The sequence below is a fragment of the Lissotriton vulgaris genome, chromosome 3_2 (genome assembly GCF_964263255.1).
Source record: "Lissotriton vulgaris chromosome 3_2, aLisVul1.2, whole genome shotgun sequence".
NCBI lineage: Eukaryota > Metazoa > Chordata > Amphibia > Caudata > Salamandridae > Lissotriton > Lissotriton vulgaris.
Window position 1 is genome coordinate 215,890,854 of NC_141690.1, and position 21,480 is coordinate 215,912,333.

Here is a 21,480-nt window from a genome sequence, read left to right on the forward strand (position 1 = left end):
ATGTATTTCTAACGTCAGCACTGACATGTCAAAATATTTCTGGTTCCCCATTACCATTTCCCAAGGGTATGGTCTCTAAACTGTCATAGATATTGGAGCTTCCCACTCCCAGGTTATGCAGAAGAACGCCTTGCTTCCCAGCCGAATAGAATTTGCGAGATGAAACGCTTCTTCCACCTATTCCAGGGTAATATTGGTTCTCTTTTGTCAAATAAGAAAACAGGAGATGGGGCCATATTACTTGCAGCCATTCCAAAGGCACAAAAGTGTGACAACATTTCCAGTTGCAGAATACTGAGGGGACTTAATTTGCACAAGTAAATGTTTCTTCATTAGAGGTACGCTATCCAACACCACGATGTAGAGTGTACAAAACATTGTGTGATAAACTAATCTACACTTGTATCCTGTAATTGTTCCCAATACAAGATGGATTGATCTTATGAGCTTTAAACAAAAGCTTCCCAATTAAATATGGCCGGCACTATCCTAGACTTCTTTCATTACTGTGACTCTCATCTTCCCAAAGCAAACTTGTGGGCTGACAATGGACGCCAAATATCAGGCATGTGTCTCCAAATTGAGATTGTGGTTCAACGCTACACGTCACTGGAACGTGCTTGCACTATCAGTCCTTGGCGCTGTACAGCGTGCATCACTGGAACATGTTTCCACCAGCAGTGCGAGCAGGCATGGAAACTGCCCTCTATGAGTTTGTGCTTTAAACAAAATAGTACGTCTCCTCTGCAGCACAGGCAGTCTCTGCACAACAAAGGAAACCCAATATGCACAGGCTAGTGTGAGTTGTCTACATGCCAACCAGGTCACAGGTGGTTCAGAAAAAACTGAAGAGGTTGGTGATCCAGAATGCCTGCCTCCTCCGAGGCAGCTCGTCGCCAGTGTTGAGACGGATCCTCCAAAGAAAACACTCACAGTTAACTGTCTTTGTAAGTTTAAAGGATCCTGGCGGAACACAAACCACACCGTACAGCTCCAGTTGTCCAACCACCATGGCTTGAATCATAATATTCAGATATGACATTCTGCCAGGCTTTTTGAAGGTGGATAACCTTCTCAGACTTAGACTTCTGAGTTTTCGACTAGAAGAAAGTAGGGGTCAGCCACCTGAATACGCTATTTTTTTTATTGGTAGTTTGGCTTTTTTACAGAATGATATAGTCAAGAGACTTGGCGGTGTAGTAAGCATTGATAGCAGGGCAAGTCATTTTTCTGTCTTTAGAACAGAAGTTTCCTCAAGCTTACATAAAGGAGATGCATCCTGAAAAAAAATAATCAAGTTAGTGCGGCTTGCTATTAGTATGATGTGATGGTCATATACCCACTTTGCACATACCATCAATCACAGTTCTTACATGTGGGTTTCTAGCCTGCTGAAATGATGTTCTACACTAAAAAATGTTCTTGAAAAGAGAAGATGCAAGTTGTTAGCCATTGTTCTAATGATCCCACATTCCTCAGTGTTGCAGTTCTGTATTTCTGTTTGTTGTAACTACTGTGCCTCATATTTTCTCTGATCTGTCTTACAGGTATTCGACCTCCGATAATGAACGGGCCCATGCACCCGCGCCCTCTTGTAGCACTGTTGGATGGCCGGGATTGTACAGTAGAAATGCCTATCCTGAAGGATGTAGCCACCGTGGCCTTCTGTGATGCACAGTCCACACAAGAAATTCACGAAAAGGTAATGTTTCTACTTAACATCAGAGTTGCTTGCTTGCATCATACTCTGGGTTAGATTCTTTACATGCAGTGCTTGTCGAATTGTCTCGGAAAATCCAAGACAACAGTTAAGCCTATTTCTTGGTGCACCTATATAAGTATTTATTCTTTGCCCCAAAGGGGAGGAGGGGGCATAATTCAACCCGCTGTCGGTGGTTGACATGTTTCTTCCTGTATCAAACCCTGGTCACTGAAAGTATCAAGGAAAATGCTGGCCTTTCCTGGAATCAGAGGAAATTACACCACAGTGAGGAGTGATGGTGCCCGGTGGTGTGAAAGTTATACAGGGAAAGGAGTACTGCTTTTTGAAAAGTGTTACAATGTCCTGTACCTAAATAGTAGATTATTGCACAAAGAAATATGTGCTGAGTGAATTCTATGGAGCAATGAAATGCCAATTTTTTTTGGATACACAAATCTACCATAAAAAAAATAAAAGAACAGACTCAAAATTCAAATATGAACCTGGTTTGGGGATTATCCTCTGCATCACAAACCCACACCTACAACCTAGTATAAACACTTCCTAAAAGATCCAACACCCTAACGGCTCCCTGCTGTTTCACAGAGAGGTGTCCCCCACACCACTATCGTTCCAGATAGTGGTGTGCGGTGAGACCCCATAATGAAGCATGCCTCCCCCGGGTGGGTGAGGACTTTCGTCTTTTAAACTGAACAGTTAGATTTTTTCTAGCCCTATTCCTTTGCACCATCCATGACTAAATGGCCCGCAGCATTTCTTGTTTCCCTGATATTCATAGAAGATTGTGCTTTGCGGTCTGATTTGCCCAATGCGTTCTTTTAGTGACACTATGTTCTTCTTGTGTCAGGTTCTAGCTATGTATCATGTACATGACTTAGCCGTTTTACCCCTCTGTTTCTTTCCAACAAGTTAAGATATGTATATGCATACATACCAATATACGTATGTATTTTGCTAATGACTCATATTTTTGTCCACCACTGTAAGAGTGAAATAAATAGAAACGTGTTGATGCTCCTTTGTTCTATCCAAGTGTTACACGTATTTTAGGTGATTTCTGACCGTGCTGAATATCTATCTTTGTTTCAAGACCATCCACCACTGACCAGAACTTATATGTCCAGGTATACTTTACAGCCACAGTACTACCCAGCGGTATTCTCACTTTGGTTGGCATTAGCAGTGTTTTATGCAGATAAATATGTGGAGTAAGATAGGTACCCCATTTACGCTAATCTTACCTTTATCAGCAGAGGTACCAGATGAAGTTTTGCAAATGTACCCGACCATCTGTAGGTTTAGGAGCTTGAATCTAGAATCTCTCAGAAACAGGGTGATTAACCATCTGATTGCTTTTCTTTGAGGTCTGTATGATTGTTTTATGGTGCGAGCAACATGTCAGCTTAAGACTATGGACATTACTTCTCTTAAAGGATCAAACACTTGTTCTATACAGCCTTAGAGGGAAACTTTACTGGCGTGAAAGTCTTAGTTCTGTTTTCAACAATGCAATCCTGTCTGCCTGTTCTTTAGTTATAGTTGCATTCATTGTGATTCAGAATGATCTTTTCATTTAGAATGTTTTGCCTTCCAGGATAATGAACATGAACCGTTTTTCTTCAAGTCCATGATTAAACCCCTTTGCTAGAATGCACACTATTCCTTTTTCATAAGGGAGGTAAGTTGATAAGTAGAGTATCAAAGGTCATGCTTTAGACAAAGTTATACTTTTCCTTGACAATACCATGATTGCGCCTTCCTGGGACGCGTCACAGCTTTCTAATTAAGCACTATTGATGGCCATTCATAGGAAGCAGATGTACTCCATCACTATCCTTCGTATTGCATTTTGCACCCAACTTTAACATTTAATATGTGGAGGGAAAAACACTACAGTCTTTTTATTTTTGCTCAAGTAGGAATCCAAAATCCTAAATCCAGTGGACATTGTTTGACTGTTTTTGAGGGATATTCCCAGTTGGGCTTATGTTGCCTATTTCCGCCCCACAGCAGACAACTCCTCACCATTGGGTCCCATTGTGAGTATTTCTCTCTTTCTTTCACCACGTGTGGCACACACCTTTTGCACGGCTGGGCAATCGAACTCCGAGATGTCCCTAGATCTCTAGGTCCTGATGAGCCCCCACAACTAATAGATGGTCGAAACGTTGTCGACGCAAAAATCAAAGTGAACCATTAAACAGTGCATGTCATTGGATAGGGCTGCTGTTCACACTGTGTATACTTGTTAATGGTCGACTTGTTTTGAAATTTGGAAACCTTAGAAATAACTGTCACAATTTTCACTATTGTTCTAGGTTCCTGAGTTCACTTGAGACACTACGCACATATTATTGATCTTTCCTATGTACCTATTCCTTTTTATGTTTGAAATATAAATGTACAACTTTCAAATACTGGAACATCGGTATATGTGTTTTCTTCCTCCTCTGGCCTCAACCCAACCCCTCATACTGCAAATTCGCACACTATTATCAATATTGATTTTAATATTCTACAGGAATCACTGTTTTCCTTTGTGAATACTTACCCTGGTTCCTTAGTGAATAGGGTCCCCCTGTTCTGTTCCCGCCGTACTGGTGCCGGCACTGCTGTGGAGTGGTTCGGGATGCGGCTGGGCGCCATTCTTTTTTGTAACGCTGGCACTCCAGCAGCCTAGTGACACACTGAGCTGCTGGAGTGTGATGTTACCAAAAATAATGACAACCGGGCCGGCCGCTGCACTGTGGGCCGTACTACTGGTGCGGCATGGGTCGTTAGATATTAAGAACAAACTGGGAGCGCTGCTGTTGGTGACGTCACATATCCCTTGAGCGCGTGGTCTCTTTTTTCACTTAGAGAGCTTCCAAATTTCCTGCCAGTTCCTCTGTGGAGGCCTTTCTCTTCAGTAAGAATACTCTTAAAAAGACAGTGATAAACTTGAAGCATGCCACCATGTGGTGGCTGAGACGTTTTTTCTTAATATTTTTATATTTCTGTAGGATTCGGCATTACACATAGGCATATATATTTAATTGCAGAATTCTTGTGAGTTCACTGTTCAGATTACATTGGGAGAACGTGCAGATGACTAATTTTCCTCATGAAGTAACCGAAAGGTAACAGACAGCAGTATAGCACAAAAATACATCATTTAGTCAATGGTTGGCATACCTGCTCCCCCCAAGCAATTAATCCCCATGCATATAGTTCTTTAGCGCTTGTATGGGTTTTCATGAGAACACAATACTGTATTTAGAATGTTGTATTCGTCCAGAGGGAAAGGCCCCATAAGGAGACCAGACTCGGTGAGGTAGGCCTGGACTGAAGAGGTGGTCAATGCCTGGGCTGGCAGTGCCAGTCAGAGTGTGGAAGGCGGGGATGCAGTGTGGGTGGGGTTTCAGACGTGGAGCTCGTTTCAGCGCCGGGCTTACAGGCATGGACAGGGGACGAAGGTGCAGGCATGGAACCGAGAAGAGGGTTAAACCCGGCAATGACATGACACTCGTTCAAAGCCAGCATTCTGACAGAGGGCTGCAAGTTCCGTAAACCTGCCTCCCACGTGGTTATATACACCCTACAGGCCTGTCTCTGGGCCCCGCCTACATCCTCAGTTAGTTCTGCATCCCTCGCCTGGGTCTATACCCGCTGCCTATACCCGCTGCTTTCACCGCATTTATGCTCGATTCCCTGCCTAGGACACGGCAGGCAAGCATAGCTGGCTCTCCCGTCCTCCCGTCCCCTGCCAGGCGCACACGCTGACTGTCTTCACTATGGCGGCACGCCGGGTTTCTCACTGGTACTTGGGGGGTATAGCCTCCTGCGTTGCGGCCTGGGGAACCGGGAGTGGGCACTCATGCGGCCAGGGGGGGCAGGGGAGAATTAGTGCACAGAGGGTGGGGTGGTGGGGCTGTTGTTCATGGGCCTGCAAGTCTTTATACACAATGATCGCTGGCACAGCGGGAGGTACACAGGCCGGTTACACAGGGTGGGAGATAAGTGACCAATACCCCTGGAGCTCAGTGACAGCTGTGGAATCTTGCAGGCAGCTGGACTGTGATTCATCTATGAGAGGGTGGTGGATGGTCCATTGCCTGTCTGCGGGCTTCAGGTGACTGTCGATAAACTTGCTGTGGCACGACTTGTGTGCTGACCCAATTTTGTAGGAGTATCACCTTTATGGTTGGTTGTATTCAGTTCGGTTTCTTATGGCACCAGTACTGTTTGTGACTGGCCTAGGTACATCTATGGGCATTGTGCAAGTACAGTTCTGATGGTTCCTTACCTCACGGTAGGTTGTATGTATGTTGCGTTTTGCAAGGAACTGATCAGTTTCGCTGCTGTAGATTGTGGGTTTTGCCAGTTCTACAGTTATTATGCCTGTGTTCAGCTGTGGGGATATCCAGCTTTGTAGGCAACTGATTGTATCAAGTATGGGATGTGCGCACTGTCAGTTTGGTGTGCGTCTAGCTTCTACCCATCTATGAGTTGAGGAGACGCACAGTTGTAGGTGTCTAGACTGAGAATGGAGAAAGCAGTCAGAAAAACAGGGGAAGACGCTAACATTTCCCCCCCCCCCTGGAAAAATGTCTGCAGATGCCCATGCAAGTACTTATCATCCCATGGTACTACTACTGCTTAAAGGGACCTTCGAAGAGCTCCATTTCTGAACGTGGTCACCGATAGATATCTGCAGTCACTATAACCCTTTAATCATTTAAAGATGGCTCAGTAAATCCTGAAACAATACAGTAATTCTAAGGAGACGAGTTAATCTTCCCCGCATCAACACTGCGGATGAATCTTAATTGTAAACTGCAGCTGCGTGAGCCTCCTCTCTGTGCCATCTTAAGTTGAGGCAATACTCTCATTGGATTCGTGCATCTCTTACAGATCGGATTTAGATGCTGAAGCATTGTAGACTAATTAAAGTAGTAGAAGTGCATCCACCCAGAAAAAGCATGACGCGGAGGACGCGCACACACTACATTCCTTCTGGTAAGGTTAATTGTATTTTTAAACCTTATTAAGGAGAGTAGGAGATGAGCTTTTTTAGTGTGGAGACTGACTATGAAAATGGCCATTTAATGGCCATTAAATTAAGCCATAAAACTGCTGTCTGCAGTGAAATACTGAAAAAAGCTTGTGGAATAAAAGGTTAGCATAGTCACATTAAAAGTTGCACTGGTATTAGGAACATTTCTGATCATCTAAAACGTGGCAGAACCGTCTGAAGGTTTAGATTTGGTTTATATACTTTGTTTCCTTCTGACATTTTATTTTCTGTTTGCCATACATTCATAAGCAAGCGCCATATTGCTAAACCGAATACAATTCGGATGCCCCTCTCAGGTCACGAGTTCAGTAATGTTGCTTCCCTTCTTTAATGTGTGTATCACTGCAGAGCATGGGTAGCTTCAAGCCTGCTACAGCTCTTGTTTGTTGTCACATTTGTGTGCCCAAGCCATTAGATGTGCCTTGTGGACAGTAAATAACATGTTAATAGATCTGATTAAGACGGGCATGTTCTTGGATGGGCCTCCTGAGTTTTCCTTAGGTTTGGCATCTTTCTTTAAATAGACTAACACAGTTTAGGCCTATATACTTATTTTCTTCTTGCAGAGGCCTGTGGGTTCTTGGGGTGTTTTTGTTTTTTGCAATGTCTCAAATCTTCCGGAAGCTTTTGAAAAATGAGATGATTTCTTCCTAAGAGGACAAAACCCTACTCCTTCACAGTGCTTGAATTGTGCCTCAGAGGCTGCGAGCTGTGCATGTTTCTGTCTCTCCTGTGCACTGCACTTTGCATAGTCATGGGATTTGTGGCATTGATCCTCCTACTGGACTCTATTCTTTTGCTCTGGTAGGCCTGGCCAAAGGCTCAGTTGTGGGGATCTGGACAGATTCTAAATCTTGTATCTTTTAGAAGTGTGTTTCTTAGTCTTGAGAAAATTGCTCTATGGTTTGGCACAGGCTTCTCTCTTGGCTGAACAGTTGATATGGACGCTGTAGGCATTGCTTCTTCTTGGTATCTTTGTCAGGATTTTCATTACTGATGAATTCATCAAGTGTTTTCTGTGGTTACTGGTTGCTTCCTAACTGGTCACACTTTAGTACATATATAGGATTTCCCTTTTTTCTGAACCATTAATCCCTTATTAAAATGGCCTCCTCCTAGGTAGTGCAGTTATCAAGTTTATCTCAGGACTCAGGTATTGCATAAACCTTGCAGTTTGATTATCCCTTGTAAGAATACTTACTAACCCTTACTCACTCTCCTGTAAGCGCTTCTAATTGGCCAGTCACTCTTGCTGCCTTCTGCTTCCACTTTCTCTTCCTGTCTTCTGTGGGGCACCAGCGAAGTACAGTTTCCTGTCTGCAGCCAGGGTCCTTTCACTGGCCACAGGCTTGCAGACGTACTTTTGTTTTAATGCTTGCAGGCCTCTCTACTCCTGCCTGTCCCTCCCTACATCTCCTTGTCCCTTCCTTCCTTTGTTGCTTGCTCCCGTCCATCCCGCCGGGCCTCATTCAGAACATGCATTCTGAGAAAAAAAAGCTCAGCCACTGAGTGCCAAAGCGCTCTTGCAAAAATGACAAACACATTTCTAAGGTATACATTTAAACAGAATATCTCGGGTGAAAATGTTATGTAATAGTCCCGAGCAATAACATTTGTCGTCTCAGCAGGCAAACTGATTTTCAGAGAACATTTGGGAGGTTGAATAAACCACACCCATGTGCTGGTCAGTTGTAAGTTATCCCACTGTGTTTCATAGCTGCCAAGGTTTCAAATTGCTGTGTGTGACATTTTCATAATTTCAGTAAAATTATGAGTGACATTTGAACGACTATGAGTGACACTTTCTCACGAGCAAAATCAAGCAATGTAGTTGACGGAAACATAAATATTTAAAATGACACCCATTTGACCAACAAGAAATTATAAGAAGATCTTAAAACTGCTGCAAAACACCATAATTGGAAGTGCACTAACCGGAGACTGCGTGACTGCAGTTCTCAGTAACAGAGGGCAGACAGGCACTGCAGCTGCTCAGATTTCATTGAACATTCAAGACTGCATGCTACCGAAAAGCAAATTTTATAGCTTAGCGTAACTATAAACCATCACTCAGTCTCAGGCATAATCGGGTGCTAATGCCATAAGGTAAAAAAATAATATACGGTTTCCACCTTGCATTCCTAAGTTGTAAGTGTGTAAATTTCCACTGAGATGAGACACTCTTCTAGCTTTTTCATTTATAGGATGACCACTTCCATGATAATTATACTTGTTACAATCACTGCCTCTCTACTTGACAAAACATAAATGCTGTGTGCTACTGTTTACCTTCTGCGCAGAGCACTAATGGACTGCTTCCTCCTATCACTTCTCCTGCACTCCTGTGAGCAAAATCAAGCAATGCAGTACATAGAAAAAGAACAATATCAGAAATTACACCAACTTTAGCAACGATAAATTCTAAAAAGATCTTGAAACTGGTGCAAAGCACCTGATCTATGCAGCATACATTTTAACCCTCTGCCCTACTTTATGGTGATTACAAACTGCTACTACGCAAAACTCTGATCTTTCTCCAACAGGAACATTATTTATCAGTTAACTTTGATGTTTTTATTGTGGAAAAACTGCTGGACCCACAAGTAAATCTTCAGCAGGAGCTTTTACACCCATAAGTTATGTCTAAGCAAAGCACCCCCTCCCCCAACTAAGCTGCTGCTGAACCATAAGAAACAAAAGGATCTCTGAGGCAAAACCAATAACCCACTGAGCTATCTCCCAAAAAAGCAGTTCGGTTCTTTGCTGAAGGCATGTTAACCCTCTGCACTACTATATGATGAGTCATCTGAAAACTGCCACAAGAAAAAACACCGATCTCCAGCAAGTCTTTGACTTACTAAGAAGTACTGTAAGTGCTGGGAAAAATGCCTGCTGCCTCAGGCTGGTACCAGTCTATGGAATCACAATAGCCTGGGCTAAAACAGACACCGTCTCCATGGGCGCTGCCTTCTTGACTGTGACGGTAGACCCCCATCCCCCAACCTGCATAAAGAAAAACAGTGGGAAACTAACAGATCTTGCCACTCGTAAACATTGAAGATGACTTAAATATGGATCGTGACTACATAAACGTTCAAATATTAACCTCATCCATGCTCATGACGAGCGGAGCTCGTCATGAGGCACGGCGCTTCGGGGCTGAGCCGTGCAACGCTCACACGCGGGGATAATTCCCCTGCTGTGCTTAGCGTTCCACGGGACCGTGTGTGGTCATGACGAGCTCAGCTCGTCATGAGCACACGAGCGCCGTGCCTCATGACGAGCTGAGCACGTCATGAGGATGGGGGCGCCCTGCGCCACCCCAGCACAGCGGGGGAATTACCCCCGCACGGAAGGGGTTAATTCAATTCTACTCGTTTGTTAGCCTTGTAACATAATAAAACTCGTTTCAATAAGGAAAACAATAAAAAAGCAACTTATATAGAATCATCATCTGTTGTGTCATATAACTATTAAAACAACTCTCCTTTTTAGGTCTCGCCTGTCGATGCGCATGCGCATCGAGCTTGCGAGACTATGGGGGCTTATCCACTCTTGAACCAACTTGCAAGGAATCGTGGCGATTCCTTGCAGTGCCCGTGACTTTTAAGCTCAATGCGCATGCGCATTGAGCTTAAAAGCGCGTGCACATCAGTTCCCTCATCCGCACGTCGCATTTCTCCTCCCCCCCGCCCCCTCCCCTGCCTGCCGTGTCGCATCAGTTCCCTCATCCGCACGTCGCATTTCTCCTCCCCCCTCGCCCCCTCCCCTGCCAGCCGTGTCGCATTTCTCCTCCCCCCTCCCCTTATCTGCCTTCCCTCCGTCTTTTTTTTTTTTTTACCTGCTCCGCCCCATCCCCCAGCTCACATCTCCACACAGTGATTCCTCTCAGCGGGAACTCTCTTGCCAGAGCGTTCGGCGGCCTCCCGCCTAGTGTGCGCTCAGCTGTTGGGCCTCAGCGAACGTTCTACCCGCTGTCTTCCTTCTGGGACTGAGTTTTTACCCGTGCAGAGCGGTGTTCTGCACACAGCGGGAGCTCTGTTTTTCAGATTTCTTCAAAGGCAGTCACGAGTTCTTAGGCCACATAATCTTATCTATTTCTCCTCGCAACTGGAGCATATTTCTTCAAGTGGCAGTCACGAGTTCCTGAGCCACAGAATCATTATCGATTTCTTCGCCCTCCGTCTTTTTTTTTTTTTTACCCGCTCCGCCCCATCCCCCAGCTCACATCTCCACACAGTGATTCCTCTCAGCGGGAACTCTCTTGCCAGAGCGTTCGGCGGCCTCCCGCCTAGTGTGCGCTCAGCTGTTGGGCCTCAGCGAACGTTCTACCCGCTGTCTTCCTTTTGGGACTGAGTTTTTACCCGTGCAGAGCGGTGTTCTGCACACAGCGGGAGCTCTGTTTTTCAGATTTCTTCAAAGGGAGTCACGAGTTCTTAGGCCACATAATCTTATCTATTTCTCCTCGCAGCTGGAGCATATTTCTTCAAGTGGCAGTCACGAGTTCCTGAGCCACAGAATCATTATCGATTTCTTCGACCTGCAGCACGGTCAAGTTACCTTACTCATGTAATTGCCTGCCAGTTCTACATCGCTGACAGGCACAGCTCATTCTAGAGTGGATAGTTCTTACTTGGCTGGCTATTCTGACACTTGTTTTCATTCTTAGAGGCTCTCTTTAGGTCTCGTGACCTATCAATGCGCACCGCTCTTCCGCAGTAAAGCAACCTACACCCTCCCTCACCCTCACCCCCTCACCCTCACTCACCCTCAACCCCTCACCCTCACTCACCCTCACTCACCCTCAACCCCTCACCCTCACTCACCCTCACTCACCCTCAACCCCTCACCCTCACTCACCCTCAACCCCTCACCCTCACCCACCTTCACTCACACTCACCCTCACTCACCCTCACTCACCCTCACCCTCACTCACCCTCACTCACCCTCACCCACCCTCACCCACCCTCAACCCCTCACCCTAACTCACCCTCACTCACCCTCAACCCCTCACCCTCACTCACCCTCAACCCCTCACCCTCACTCACCCTCAACCCCTCCCCCTCACTCACCCTCAACCCCTCACCCTCACCCACCTTCACTCACACTCACCCTCACTCACCCTCACTCACCCTCACCCTCACTCACCCTCACCCACCCTCAACCCCTCATCCTCACTCACCCTCACTCACCCTCAACCCCTCACCCTCACTCACCCTCAACCCCTCACCCTCACCCTCACTCACCCCCACTCACCCTCAACCCCTCACCCTCAATCCCTCACCCTCACTCACCCTCACTCACCCTCAACCCCTCACCCTCACTCACCCTCAACCCCTCACCCTCACTCACCCTCACCCACCCTCACTCGCCCTCACTCGCCCTCACTCACCCTCACCCTCAACTCCACTCACCCTCACCCTCACTCACCCTCACTCACCCTCACCCACCCTCACTCACCCTCACCCTCACTCACCCTCAACCCCTCACCCTCACTCACCCTCAACTCCTCACCCTCACCCTCACTCACCCTCAACCCCTCACCCTCACCCTCACTCACCCTCAACCCCTCACCCTCACTCACCCTCAACCCCTCACCCTCAACCCCTCACCCTCACTCACTCACCCTCACTCACCCTCACCCTCACTCACCCTCACTCTCACTCACCCTCACTCACCCTCACCCACCCTCACTCACCCTCACCCTCACTCACCCTCACCCTCACTCACCCTCACCCTCACTCACTCTCACCCTCACTCACCCTCAACCCCTCACCCTCACTCACCCTCAACCCCTCACCCTCACTCACCCTCAACCCCTCACCCTCAACCCCTCACTCACCCTCACTCTCACTCACCCTCACTCACCCTCAACCCCTCAGCCTCACCCTCACTCACCTTCACCCTCACTCACCCTCAACCCCTCACCCTCACTCACCCTCAACCCCTCACCCTCACTCACCCTCACCCTCAACCCCTCACCCTCACTCACCCTCAACCCCTCACCCTCAACCCCTCACCCTCAACTCCTCACCCTCGACCCCTCCCCCTCAACCCCTCACCCTCACTCACCCTCACTCACCCTCAACCCCTCACCCTCACTCACCCTCAACCCCTCACCCCCTCACCCTCACTCACCCTCACAACACATATTGTGTTACAATAGGTGTCACATTTGCGAAAGATAAAACTATTGGCATTGTAAATAACAAAGCTATTAATTCGCTATTTTCAAAACAAGCACATAAATAAAAAATGTGTCCTTTACAATACCAATAGCTCAAACTTTCCTAATGCGAGACCTATTGCATTGCTGTGCTTCTCTCCCCTGCTGCACTCTCCTGTTCTCTAGAGATGTGGCCTAACGACCAGAGCTGCCATCTAAGTCACGTAAATACAAAACATGTTGCATTCCAAATGCTATAGGTGTCACATTCGCGAAAGTTATAACTATTGGCATTGTAAATGACAAAGCCATCAATTTAGCAATTTTAAAAAGCAACAAATAAATACAATGTCATTTACAAGACCAATAACTCCAACTTTTCTAATGCGAGACCTATTGCATTTCCAATGCTTGTTCATAATGAAACCGTTACGCTTGTATGAATTAAGTAATTCTAAATTGCCTTTTCTCATAGAAAGATTTCATTAGCAACTTCCCATTATATGAACGGTTCGGTGAGAGAGAGACTTTATATTTAACAGTTTCTCATGAAAAACTTCAGCTTTCATCTACACACTTGGTAGAGAGCTTCTGCAACAGCCGGCCCACGAATCAGCCTTGAAACTTTATTTTCTTGCACACAGAAAAATTCACAATTGCACATAGGGCTGAACTAGGACCATGATCAGAAGATCGAGTTAAGCTTGGTCTCGCATCCAAACTTTTTAGGCCATGGATGGCAAAGCCTGGAGGGCAGAGAGCTCAAAACAGCTTTCAAAATGCAGATATACCTTAAAGAGACAAAAGGACAAACTTCTTGAACTTTTTTATTAAATGTGTATACGGAATTCTTTTAAGAACAGGTCATCATCCAAAAGAATGTAAATCTTGGCGTACGTACACACAGCTGACAATTCATATCTAGCCTTCATTCTGTCACTGTACAGAACACGTATTGAAGTAAATAAAAATGAAAATACACAGACTGCTCATACAGATCCGTCAAGAAAACTTATCTACCCCCATGGTGTGCTACAGCCAGTGGCAACCACTGCTGAGGGCAACCCGCCCCCCTGAGAGGGACATCTGAGTACACTTACTTTATTAATTATGCACTTCACAGAGACTGCTGTGTAATGTAAAATGTAATGTTTTACTTGTAAAGCGCACTGTTGCCTGTCGGCGTCCTGGCGCTGTATACCGCTGGGGAACCCGTCCTGGCTTTCCCTGTGGGATGGTCCCTACTGGGAATCCCCAAGGTGGACAGTAGTATAGGTAGGGCTGGCGCACAGCGATTTTTGTAAGAGATTAATCCTTCGTTTTAAGGTGCTATGCAAGTGATGTCAGGCGTCCCTCGACATCAAATATAACAGTCTATGTTGTGGGGTCAGTGGGTCACTGGTCCCATCCTTGTATGCACACAATGGTTCCTCTGTGAGTTACAAAGGTTTCTATAGATTATTTCAAGCAGTGTTTGCAATCATCATTTTATTCATAATTTTCCTTTTTATAGGTTATTGACATTTTGCCTTGTTCATTTTTGATTTGCAAAATATGATGCCATCCTTATATACATCCAATGCATTTCGGGGTTGTCATACACCCCTTCATCAGGGAAAGGACTCTGTAAACACAAAGTATATGAATCATAAGTGATGTGAAAACGGAACGTAAGTACAGTGTGCGCTTGCACCATAGTGGGACCTAGATCGTGGGTAACTTTGGTAGCGGAGTATTAAAAAGTGGGGGTAGTTTATAGAGTACACCCTTCTGTGACCCGTTTATTCCCGAGTGAGGCAAGCGTGGTGTGCAGGTTCAGCACAAAAATGCTTACTTGTATCGTTCAGAAAATTAGCGCATGTTCCTGCAAAGGAAGACGTGGGGAAGCGTATTAGTTGTCCGTAAGTGGTATAACGGGTTTAAGCAGAGTTAAAGAGGTTCCTGAGTTCAAACTAACCTTAGTGATTATGAGTAGGGTCCTCCTTTCTTAGACGCTGGTTCTGGCGGAACGCCATTGACCGCGTTTCGTTTCATTAGAGAGGCGTGGTCACGTGGGTTAGTAGGAAGGAGGTGGGAGTATTTCTGGCCGGTTAAAGAGACAGTGTGATGCTATCGCGCGTTCAGTTAAAGTTAAAAACGCTGTGCAGTCTGGGCATTGTAGTTGTGTTACGGCAAGCGGGTGGGTTAGGTGGTGTGGTATGAAAGGGGTAGGGCAGTGGGTTACACGGGGGATGTGCAGTGGCATAAGAAAGAGCCATGTGATAGTACATAGGTGTGGTTCATGGGTCAAATTGGATCTAGATCAAACAATAAAACCATATACAATATTACAGACTAAATAATATAAAAGAAAACAAAATAAGCAAAAAGTCCTTAAATAAATCAGGAGTCACTGACTCGGTCCGTGAGCAACTTTTACAGGTAACAAGAGAGTTCGATTCTTTCATTAAGCCCCAGTGGCTTCTGTGTGGAAAGTCTGTAGATCCAGAAATTTTCTCTTTGGAGTAGGAATTTGGTGTTGTCTCTGCCTTCTTGTTTGGCAACGGTTTCCAGTATCATGAATTTTAGCTGTGCGATGTTGTGTTTCTCTTCGTGGAAGTGTACTGCTAATGCTGATTTGGTGCTTTTTAGACGAATATTGGATTTATGTTCTGTGAGCCTGGTTTTGATTTTGCGTTCTGTCTTTCCGATGTATAGTTTTCCACACGGGCATTTAAGGGCATAAATGACATTGCTAGTGTCGCATGTGGCGTTGACTTGGAGTTTGATCTTATTACCTTTCATCGGGTGGTTGATCGTGTTGCCTCGAATAATGCAGTTACAGTTCCCGCAATTGCAGCATGGTTTCGTCCCTGTGTAGCTAGTTTGTTTTCTTGGATTCTGTCGCACAAGTTCACCTAGGTTGCGTGATCTAGTATATGCAAATAGCGGAGGTTCCTGAAAAATCTGATTAAAGTCTGGTTCCAGATTCAATAATGGCCAATGTTGGTGAATAATCTTTTTGAATTTGCCGAGTGGGACCCCTGGTTAGAGTAGGCACCGAGGCGAGAATTATCAAGTCCACTGACCCTGGTCCACGACCCTGCCGCGTCGGGAATTGAACCCTGGTCCCGGGCCGACTTCTGTTTCCTGGTCTGCCGCCTTTAACCAGTGAGCCACACCACTCCACTCTGACACTCTGTGTCTCTGTGTTCCGGTCTGTCAGGGGGCCGCGGCGCAATCCGCACTGGGACCCGTGCGACAGCACAGCACACCACAGTGCATGATGCAGTCTTTTCCCACAGGCCGCAGCTGCTGACTGACTCGCCCCCCGCCCGGCGGGCAACACTTCTTAGTTTGTGTCCGCGGTGATCATCACCAGGATGTTGATGTCGCCTCTGATGATGCGCCGCGGCAGTCATGAAAGAGTGAAGTCAAGTGCGTGACTAGTCAAGTCACTCGATGCTCGCCACCTCCCTCTGGTGTAAGCGGGTTTTTTTGCGCAGATAGCAGCGCACCAATACCAGGACTCGACTCCTCGACTCTTGAATACCCTGCTGCTTCTCTGACCTGCCTACCTCCTTACCTCACTTCCTCTTCCTCCAGGACGTCAGGAACCACGAGGTCACAACCAATCCCAGGCCGCCCCACGGGTCCATAGCTGCCAGTAGTAACCACTACTGAGGGCAGGCAACTGGGTCTGATGAGAGAGTGTGAGTGACAGTGGCGTCTGAAAACCGCGCCGCTGCAGGAAATGCAGCCTGGCAACAGCGGAGGTAAATTGTAACATTGTGGCACTCTGACTCCAGAGTTGAGCAGTCATATATTTAACTATTAACTTACTGTGCCCGAGCGCTGCTGGTGCAATGCAAGTCTGTGGGAAGCAGCAGAGCAGGCGCACAGATGCTAAAGGGGGCGCCAGTGCATAGCCAGTTTCAGACTGGCATGATTCAAAATGTGTGACAATGCATTTCAATGCAATGCGGAACACCACACTGAAATGCGTTAGTGTCACACCTGAAGCGTGGCACTTGGCAGGCAAGGTGTTTAGAGCGAGTGTAGACCAGGAGAGATCACAGGAGAGGAAGCAGTTGCTGTTGGAAGGGCAGGGTGGCGGGCGACTTTCATTCCAAAACTGAACCAACGGCAGCTCCGCTGCAGGATTAGGGGACACTTCTGGCTGGTTACGTTGACCCTACTGCTGCGAGTAAACGTTTTGCCACTTTGGGGATGGTATCGGGATCCAATGTGTGTCTGTTTGGATGACCATGGAACGCGTTCCTTTTAATTTCGTTTTCTACTGGAAACATGTTACCAGCCTGACAATGTTATTCACCTTCACCCCTGAAAGACGTAGTGTGATCCAGGACAAACCATTTCTTCTCCCCATCTCCTCGTTTGTGGGAAGAGTTTTAAGAATGGACTAAACTGCTGTGATTGTGTTAGACAGCGAGTGCTTGAAGTTAATTTTGCGAACGAAATGGGCCATTCCTTATGTCATTTCTTTCTATATGCAATGTTAAAAGGCTTGGCCAAGAACTGATATATGTATAGTTGATGTGCAGTGAGGTTCCCTTTCAGAGGATGAAAGTGTAGCAGAAGAAAAGCGAGCAAATGCTGTTGGCATGTTGGTGTTCGCCTGGGGTCATAAGGTGCTGTCTGATACCAATACAGCACACTATGCGCATTTTTCATGCAGATTGCAATTGCTCAATATTGCGTCATGGGTTGGTGTATGTTCACTGCCCTCTCCACATGTATTTAAGATGGTGTTAACATGAAAAAGAAGCTCCTCGATGACACGTTGCATCACTGAATGAACTCATTTGAAGTAACATTAGGTGGTGTCTTAGACCATTCATTCCAAATCAGATTTCACTGCTCAGGATTAGTTATCTTAAAAAAACACTCCTCTGTTCTTCGTTGCTACTTCACTAACATTTGCTTTGCATTGACAACGAGACGGAGGAAACTGCTAAACGGCACCTTCCCCCTCTGTATACGGAGCTGCCTGGTTTTGATGCACACTGACGAGTGTAGGTATTTATTACTCGGCTTCATTTGCCGCTGTTTGACAGTGAATTAAAAACTCTGCAGCTGCGAGCCGCCAAAGAGCGCCTCCGTTTTATTGGCCCTGTCTGTCTTTATTTTCATCTTTTGTTTATCGATTGCTATTTTAATTGCAATACTTGTTTAACCCCCACCACTCAACACATGCAGTATATATACAATTAATATGTCCTCACTGGTATTTATTTTACCGGCCTCTGGATGTTGAAATGCTAATGTATCGCAGAAGGTTACATGGTCTTTTCAGCTGTAGGAGTATTAGCCATGAGGAATTTTACCATAATTAAATCCAGTGACCCGCATCTTACATGCACACACACATGCAACCAAGTCCTTACATCACGTGCATTCACTCACTGAACTTCATAAAAGGATGAGTAGCCATAAACTGGAAGTTACTTAACACGCACACACACACACTCCCCTGTATAGCAGGCACATGAACCCACTGATCTTTCTTAGCAGGATTCAAACCTACGTCCACTAATTTACTTAGACGTCTCTACTGCAGCAACATTAGGCTACACATCAATTTTACCGGAGCTCTGTTCCTCTACCAGCAGGACACAAACTGTCTCTGCACCAGGTACTTTACCCCGCTATGCTGCACTGCAAGGGGCTGCACCTGCAAGATGGCTGCACCGAATTTCTATGCTGTTTCTGACTTTTCATTGTGCTGTTCCCGTTCCACTCGCCTCTTTTATAGCGCCCTTTTCACTGCTCCTAAGTCACTCTTCTTTAATTTCTTGGTTAATATGTTCCTGTACCCTCCCTTTTGTTTGTTAAAACTGTATTATTCTGTTCCTTCTCACTCTCTTTAGCAGTTTCCTAAAGTTCATGTGAGAATTAAGCAAGGAGAAACTTCTTTTTAGACGCTTCTTCTGAAAGAGGTTATAGACATCGGACCAGCATTTTTAGCAACAAGAGCTTGATTAATGTTAGACATGGGATTTCCCTATGATTCATCTCTGTTTTTGGTGTTATGTTTACCGCTTGTGACTAGCGCACATTTGATCTTCAGGATTTTCAATATGGTAATTTGTAGTTTTCTAATATACTATCCACAGCATTGGCCTGGTCTGTTTCAGTTTTTTGGGGAGTTGGGGTCAATATAACAAGCTTGTTGAAGTACAGTGACACCACAGTTTGATGTCTTTTCACCATGAGCCTCTGTTTGGGGCTTGTAAATGTAAATGTTTTGTACTTGTATAGCGCACAGCTACCCGGACCGGGTCACCCGGCGCTTGTACTCATACCACTGAGGAACCCTTCCTGGCTTTGCCCTGTGAAATGTCCACTCCTGGGCATCCCCAAGGTGAAGCCAGGCATCCCAGCACTGTTGGGGCCGTTGTGGAGATTAAGCAAGCTATTGCCCAGAGTTTCAGTGTGGGACCCATGATTAGAATAGGCACCGAGGCGAGAAATCAGGTCAGAGGAATTTAGAGCTCCAGACCCCGCCAAGACTGGCCGAGGCAGGAATTGAACCCTGGTCCCGGGCCAGACCTCTGCATCAGGGTCTGCCGCTCTAACCATTGAGCCACACTTCCCCACCTTCTCTGCTTGTGGTGGCACTTTGAGTTTATTGCGGTGTCACAATATCCAAAAGATATGGATATGTTTGTGAATGATTAGAAAATCCCAGGACTTACATTTATATATTACTGTGGTCTCTTGATTGTTTTACAGATGCTGACAACGATGGTCAAAGCCACATTGATTGTGACATTGAAATTTCTTTGAAAAAACATTTCTTTATTCTGTTTTATTCTTACTTCACTCACGGGGTGATATGATAAAACTTTTAGGTCCTGAAGAATGCCACACACCTCCTTGTAGGGCCATTAGTATTGGCAGATACATGTTGACTTCCAGTTTCACTTACAAGGTGACGTTTCACCCTCTATTGTTTTTAATGTGCTCCATGGAACATTGATTAAAATTGTGTTTAAATACACTGTGAGGCCTTTCAAAATTCCTTCCACTTTCCTTTCACCTACATTGTGTCCACCTTCACCCATCCAGACAGCTCACATTGGTCTTACCACTGACACACTAGCCTGAAGGGCTCCTCTCCTTAGTGATAGTGTTACTCCACACCACTATCATGTTTGCAGTAGTGTAAGGAAGAGCCCGATGATGAAGCATGCCGCCAAAGGGTGAGCGAGGATATCCGTCCTAAAAACAAAATATTTTCTGTTCTCTACTGTTTCTGTTCTTTCCGGGAAACCTATAACTTGGAAGCACAATGAATCAGTCTCTTGCTAAAGGTAGACTCCCTGTGCCATTATTGTGCTGCACTTGTGTTGGGAGCGACATAGGTTCAGTCTCTTAATGCTCCCTTTTGGGCCCCTTTGTGTTTGTTAGTCAAATATCACATCAGAAATGAAATCCTCAACATCACTGGTGGCATCACATGAAATACCCATTGACATAATTAGTGCCATTGCGGTTACCAGTAGGGAGGCAAGGTGGCTGATAAAAGATTAAGTGCAGAACCCTGCCAAAGGCCAGACTCTGCTGTTAAAGACTACGTTGAATAATGAAAGCATTAATTTTGAAAAAGCTGAAGTCAATATGAACAACGATACATTCATGTACAAAAACGGAATTTCATCTTTATTGACGATTTTGCCTGTTGTGAACTCCACATCACATGACTCAGAAATGCGTAGTCAGGTAGGCTACACAGGCCTGACACAGGTCACAGGTGGGGTGGGTGGGGTGGCATGTAGCCGGCATACAAATGCATGAACATGAAATTCCAGATAGGTGCAGCAACACCTGATGTAATGTATATGTGTGATGTTGTGGTGCTGTTAATTACAGCAAACTGTGTTTTGTCTTAAGTATTGTCATTGTGCTTTTGTTGATGATCCATTCTTTCATATGAAGATGCTGCTATTTCTCACAAACTGTATTTGATGTCCTGAGTCAATATCGTGTAAATCCTGTTTTTATTGACAAATTGCACTTTTCCTATGTTGCCACTCGTCGCATGAATTATTTATGTTTATGAAATATTCATCTTGAATTGTGATGCATCTGTAGATAGCGCTTAGCTCGTAGTTACATAATTAGAACTAGTAACCCCTGTGTATATTTTTCTCATGAGTAGATCAGAATCAAAAAATCACTAAAGCAAAGAAACTGAGGTATCTTTTCCTATAAAACTGTTCAAGCCTATCATGGAGTCACTATAAAAAACATATGCAACCAGATTGCCCACATAGCCTAAAAACTTAATAAGGGTTGTTGCCAAGAATGGCATGCATACACGAAGGCAAACACATTTCCCAAGCCAAAGGAGGGAACTTTTGACTCTAATGCAACCGAGCACATAAGAACGCACATACAAACCAAATACACCGCTCAAAATAAAGACAGGAGGGAGGCATTATTAGAACTATGGACCATCTTCGAGGAATCCCAGATTGACAGTCCTGGACTACAAATAGCAAACAAGGTGTCTTCACCTCCCCCAACATA

At 45.5% G+C, this 21,480-nt stretch overlaps 1 protein-coding gene across 4 annotated transcripts in view; it reads left to right on the forward strand.

The window, feature by feature from the left end:
- The window catches only part of CTBP1 (C-terminal binding protein 1), an 857,630-nt gene that overhangs the window by 235,651 nt on the left and 600,499 nt on the right, over positions 1-21,480 (forward strand). For all 4 annotated transcript variants that reach the window (XM_086964238.1, XM_086964235.1, XM_086964236.1 and 1 more), the window contains exon 2: positions 1,548-1,702. In XM_086964238.1, coding sequence (XP_086820364.1) covers positions 1,548-1,702 — 155 coding nt within the window. The remainder of the gene's footprint in view (positions 1-1,547; positions 1,703-21,480) is intronic.